The following is a 6000-nucleotide window of genomic DNA, read 5'->3' as shown; positions in this document are numbered from 1 at the left end:
AAGCAACTTTGTATTCCGTTTTTTTCGGACTGAGGAACGTTATCAAATATTTTAGTTGCCCTCTTCACCTCTTTTCAGACCGTCGAAAAATTTAAGTTAGATGACACCATGGGTTATCATCCTATGCTTCCTTTAGGTTTTGCCTGCTGGAATTATGTTAATTCTGCTCCATATTTTTATTCAGTGCCATCCATAGAGCGGCCAGAGCGTTCCCGTGCAAAACGTAGCAACTGGCAGTGTTCTGTAAACATACGTACACATTTCACCTTTTATAAAACGCATAAATACGAGAACAGTATTTTTCCCAACATTACTCTAATCCCTATTCACCTTTCATGTTTCGTAGAAGCCCCGCACTTACCCTTTTGCATCGCATGGACGCACATGATTTGATCAAATTACTCTCTGAACTGTCCTTCACAATATAATGGGGGGGGGGGGGGCTCTCGAAGCAGTTCCGAGAAAGAAAAAATACCTAGCTGATATTATTTTTTTACTCCCACAGGATATGTCAGCATGATCTGAAGGCGGGGGTACCTTAAATGTTGCTGTAATGGCGCGTCGGAATTGTAAAAAGTCAAACATAAAGCTGTCGAGGTTCCTTCTATATATTAATTGCATATTGGGAGGTTCTCCCGCTCATAAGGCATATTCCAGCATAAAACTACTGCAGAACATTCCGTGTTTCAAGGGACCATCTCAGCGGAAGCATGTTGCCGCACTCTGGGCAGCAACATGTTAGGCGTTCCCAGTTCTTAAGAGTTTGCCTCTTCATCCTTTTACACGCTACTGAATGCGCCAAACGTAAGCACTTTTTCTATAGCATAAATCTAGAGGGAAATCCACCCTCACCACAGCATGTAAACTGCGGTAGTGCATTATTGACTTTTAAACCATTGCTGCTGAACGCGACAGGGTGTATATTCTAACAGTGTAATTTCGGAATAACTGTTGGATGGAAATCCGTGATAACTCACGGATTTTTTTTATGACTTCTTGTATAATATACTATTGACCCTAGTGATACCTTAGGGATTTTTTTTTACTTCTTGTGTAATACTATTTACCCTAGTGATATTTAGAATGAATATTTAGTAACGTGAAAGATGTGAACGTGATGATAATAGGTGTAAGGGTCCTCTGTTCCTCATATATAATCGCTAACAATTCCGAGCACTAATCATGATCAGGGTGTCGCGAAAAAGTGTCACCCTCGGCCCTCGTCAGGCCCTCTTTAAGAAACCAAAGCAAGATTCCGATAATCTATCAGTTTGAGGACTGTTGACAATAGCTCCTCTGCTTCCGCTGCGGTGAGGTTGGGCGAAGTCGACTCAGTGCCTATATACAAGTTTTTACCTAAGACTTTACACAATTTTTGTAAACAGGTTTTTTCATTTAAAAGAGTAGTTTTTCGGAATAGCATTGTCAGCGGCGTAATACTTCCGAATATAGCTAAGATGTACTACCTAGCAGTCTGTTTAAATAATATTGAATCCTTACTTTTTAACTATTACTGTTAGGTTGCTTAATTATTTCATGCTTACAGTTCACCGCAAATAATCTCCCTATAACTATTTAAACCATAACATGAGAGTAGCGCAAAACCAGGACGACGGACAAAAGGGAAGAGAACACACAAAAACAACACAGGTGCTACCTTAACACAGGCGCTAAGTTAGCGCCTGTGTTGTTGGTGTGTGTTCTCTCCCCTTTGTCCGTCGTCCTGGTTTTGCGCTACTGTTATGTTCTGGATCAATACCGACTTGCCCAAATATCCACCCTGGTGATTCAACTTTTTAAAATTTCGAGAACGCGGTTATCCTGGGTACTGTGTCGTCCAACAAATTTCGGCTACATCGTGCCGAAATACATGAAATTTTGAAGCTTGCAGGCAGAGCAACCCCACCCGTGCACCCAACTCGTCGAGAAAGCCAGAATTTGTTGGGCGACAGCGCCGAGGTTAATCTCGTTTTCTAAATTCAAAAAGTGTTATCGACAGTATTTAAGGAAGGCTACGCACCTCTTAATAATTAAGTAGCCTGGATGTATTAGTTGAAAAGCTAGTTATACAATATTAGTTAAACAGCCTGCTAGTTACCTCACCTGAGCTGTATTCTGATGTACGCACTCCAACGCTGAAAATGCTATGCGGAAAAAATCGCTAGTATGTCTCCAAAACCGTAATTTTAAGAATTCTGTAAAATGTTAAGTGAAGCACCTTGTACACGCGACAGCCCCAGTCATTTCATCGTCAACACACTGAAGGCTGATGGCGTCAGGCTGCTAGTACCGCTGAGCCGTCCGTGTTGAACCCATCGTCATCAACTTCATCTCTTGCTTCACGAGGCGATACTTTCGTAGCAGCTAAGCGAGATAGGTGCTGCAGCACCAATGGGATACAGAGAGAAGTAGAGGAAGTAGGTCTGCTATACCATGGCCTCCGAGATCCCCTGCTAGGCGCTCGTTCGTTGGCGGATGATCTCGGAGGCCATGACGATTCCATGAAATGACGATCACAGACAATGCCCGCCGTCGGTGATTGTCGGCGATCGTCCACTACAGCGCCGTCCTACAAAACAAATTTTCTATGACGACGCGAGAGTCTAGAAATGATGGCACAGGATGAAGCCGTTATTTAAAGCTGAAAGCCTATGTAGGCTCATGACTCACTGCCGTGTATGTCTGCAGTTATCCGACCCCAGCTGCCAATCAAAATGATCACGTCATCAACATGGCGTAGTGCGCCGTACCTCGAAATTAGTTCATTAAAACTGATTATAAAAAAATTATTAGAAATATAGTTAATAACTCATGTCGTCATCGGCATTCCGTAGTATGTCGTAACACAAAATGAATTATTAATATTAATTAAATAAGCACTAAAAGACCAAAAATAAAAGAAACTGATGACGTCATGAAGTGACTTAGCATGACGCAACCAGAAATGTACTGCGCATGCGCGCCACGTAACCCATGACGTCATCACCACGGTCTATATATGGAGCGCTGACCGCCGCTCCGGCTCCACCCTGGAAATGGCCGGCGCATGCGCGTGACGTGAGATATGACATCATCACTACAGTAACAGGGGTACCAACAGGGGCGGGAATGGCTTCCGCCTAATCGCTCTTAACTAAGAGCAAAGTGCCCACAGAATTTAGTTATCAATTTTGAACGAAGCAAAGACCTGGAAACAGCTATGGCTCACTGCTTGGACCCTGAAGGTATCTTGAGACATCCCATTTGTTTGGGCAGCCGTTTTTATGAAGCGGAAACAAAATCCCAAGTCGATCGGCTTCACGGTATGGACCGACATGCATACTTCGTCAAAGAAGTTTAACTGAATTTTGGACAATTGACGAAACAGTTCTTCGCCACCTTGAACGACCAGGTCCACTAGGCTACTGGCTTGTGAAAGATGACACTACGGTCCCCGAGCGGGTCAACAACCGGAGCGCGTTTTTGTTGCCTCTCTCTTGTACAGAATGCAAAACATTTGTCTTGAAGGCCAGAGTTGCCTGCCCCGGACTGCGAGAACAGCTACCAAGCTATAGGGCTTTAGTAGCCCTATATTTGCTCGGCCAGAAGTGACGACGAACTCTCTTGGGTTTAGCTACCAAATACTTACCTCCGTACTATTTTCAACCAGGAATTATCGCTAGAAAAGCGTTTCGCCTAATGTATATGATTTTGCCAAAACAGGCGAAATTAAAATGCTGACTCACCAAACTATAGCTTTACTAAATGTCCTACGGCAACCTATTCGTGCATTTTCCCGATTTTGTTTCAAACAAAGTGTAGAAGTAATAAGTTCGCTTTCCACTACTTTCATCGGTTTGACGAAGAAAACGCCAAGACAGTGCTATCGCCCTCCCTGTTTTCTCCTTTTCTACGTGTGACTTCAACTCCGTGTTCTTCGTGCAAAATAAGTAAGTATCCACCACTAAATTTTAATGTATACGTGCTTGAAAATGAGTTGAAGTCTTATAAGTGCTACACAGAGTGAATCATTCTACATGTGCAGTTAATCAAAAAAGTATTAGCCACAGCGGGGGCTTGCAAAAACTGGCCTTCCACGGCTGACCTCAAGTTATCAGGAGCAAATCTGCTCAGTGGCCGCATTTCAATGCACTGGATGGAGAAAAAAAAAACATCCTTAACTTTGTATGACAGTTCACGATGAATAGCATCAGGGGGCCAAAACTAACGCCGAGCGCTCTTCACAGCCCATAGTATTGCCCAACGGAAGCCTAGAAACATCAAAATCACCACATTAGACCGATGTCATAGCACACTACAGGAGTCGTCCGACTGTACTGTGCCGAAGAGTTTTGTTTCGTTCTTTGCCTATCGGCGGTGGTACGTGGTTTTTCCGCTTTTTGTTCGCTAAGCGATGTTCTCTCGTAGTGATGAAGCTGTCATGGTCACACGTAGTAGTCCTTTCGGTATTAGCGATTGCTGTCTTTTTATTTGACGCCTTATCCTTAAGCCTCGCTGCAGGCTTTCATTTGAGCGCGGCTGCTAGCTGCAGGCATTTGTATCATCAACGCCCGCTGACTTAGTTGATGATGTCGCAATCGCAGATTTGTTCACTTCAAGCGGGCAGAAGTTCGCCTATTAAAAAGTTCGTTTGAGTGTTACGCCGGGCCTGTTTACATGTGTCAATCCAACCGCCCTTGACTGCCGGAATAGCAGTATGACGAAAATTGCATTGCACACTATACCCTTTCATATGAAACTAAACCATATCATACCATAGCGTACTTTACCGACCGTACAGTACCATACCATACGACTTCACAACGCAATCTAACCTTATAAAAGCATTCTTTCCGTTTTGATTACCTCCATTAGCTCCATGTATTCAAAAACGGTGGTATGAGTCCGCCATGAAGTTCGGGTACTTGAGTATTAAGCACGAATTAAAAAAGTTAAGCGGCAAATTCATTCTTCTCTTCGCAGAAAGCCGCAGTTTTTCTCTTCGTTGCTTCCAAGGCTGAGTGGGCTGTTTAGGAATAAATTGGACGTCTGGAAAATTTGTCGGCGTATTTGCAATGGCGGCTTACTTGAGAAAACCTATAAAAAATTCTTTCCGTCCATCTACATTTTATACATCCGGAAATCAACTTTTTTGCATTTAGAAGGTTATCAGCTTCTTACCGCATCTTCACTGTAATCATTAGTAGTGATGACAACTTCAGGTCGGGGTTTTGTTCAAAGGTGTGTTCAGACTTCTAGCATTGGTAGCATTCACAGTCACTGTGCATACTATCGGTTTTCTTCTTTTTTCAGTTTCCGAAGGACAAAAGCTCGTTTTTCCCATACTTTTGGAGAGCCGCAGTAGCCATGGTGTGAGAGCAGTCCAGATAACAAAGGATGTTACGCTCAAGTTGGAAAAAAGCTCCGTTGTAGGAAAGGAATTCCTGCTTCGCACGTACCAAGAAGGGTTCATGCAGCACACCTATGTAAGAGGGCCAAAATTTCTTTCACACTTTCTATGCATTGAGAATTACTGCTCCCTTCTTTGTGTACTTCGTCTGGATCAAATGGAAGGGAAAGAAAGTTGAAGGTTTTCATTATCCAGAAATTCGTTGGCGTGAAACAGTACGATGGTCGATAGTCTCGCAATCACGGCTGTCCTCATAGCCTTAGTGTTCACACCATCAAGGTAGTCTCCTATTTTCGATTTTCTCGTAATTTAGTTGCAAACGCTTGTTTTATATTCGATCATTTTCACACAAAAATGTCTGACGTTAAAACACGACCACATAAGCTGTAGCCTTGCTCATGGAACCTAGGAAATGCAAAGATTTTGTTTAACTAGATTTACTCAACTGGAAGGAATTAAAGAGCATATTGCGCTGCGCTTAACCTTCTTGCACTGAGAAAATTCTTCTTCAATTTGTAGAGGACGTATGCGCGTAGTTATGGGAGAGCGCTTCGCTAGTAAACGCTAATATTTAAATGGCATTACAAATATGGATATTGATTGGTTCCATA

The 6000-nt window shown here is 42.9% G+C and overlaps 1 protein-coding gene across 1 annotated transcript in view; it reads left to right on the top strand.

Annotated features, from left to right (window-relative positions):
* Positions 1-710: 710 nt before the first annotated feature.
* LOC149328569 (A disintegrin and metalloproteinase with thrombospondin motifs like) overlaps positions 711-6000 on the top strand; it is a 54876-nt gene continuing 49586 nt past the window's right edge. Inside the window, exons 1-2 of the mRNA XM_089559024.1 lie at positions 711-804; positions 5293-5465. Of these exons, the coding sequence (XP_089415150.1) occupies positions 711-804; positions 5293-5465 (267 nt within the window). The remainder of the gene's footprint in view (positions 805-5292; positions 5466-6000) is intronic.

This window comes from Amblyomma mixtum, chromosome 9 (genome assembly GCF_055824585.1).
Source record: "Amblyomma mixtum isolate Tamu chromosome 9, ASM5582458v1, whole genome shotgun sequence".
NCBI lineage: Eukaryota > Metazoa > Arthropoda > Arachnida > Ixodida > Ixodidae > Amblyomma > Amblyomma mixtum.
Note: the sequence above shows the minus strand (reverse complement) of the source record. Positions and strands in the feature narration are given on the sequence as shown.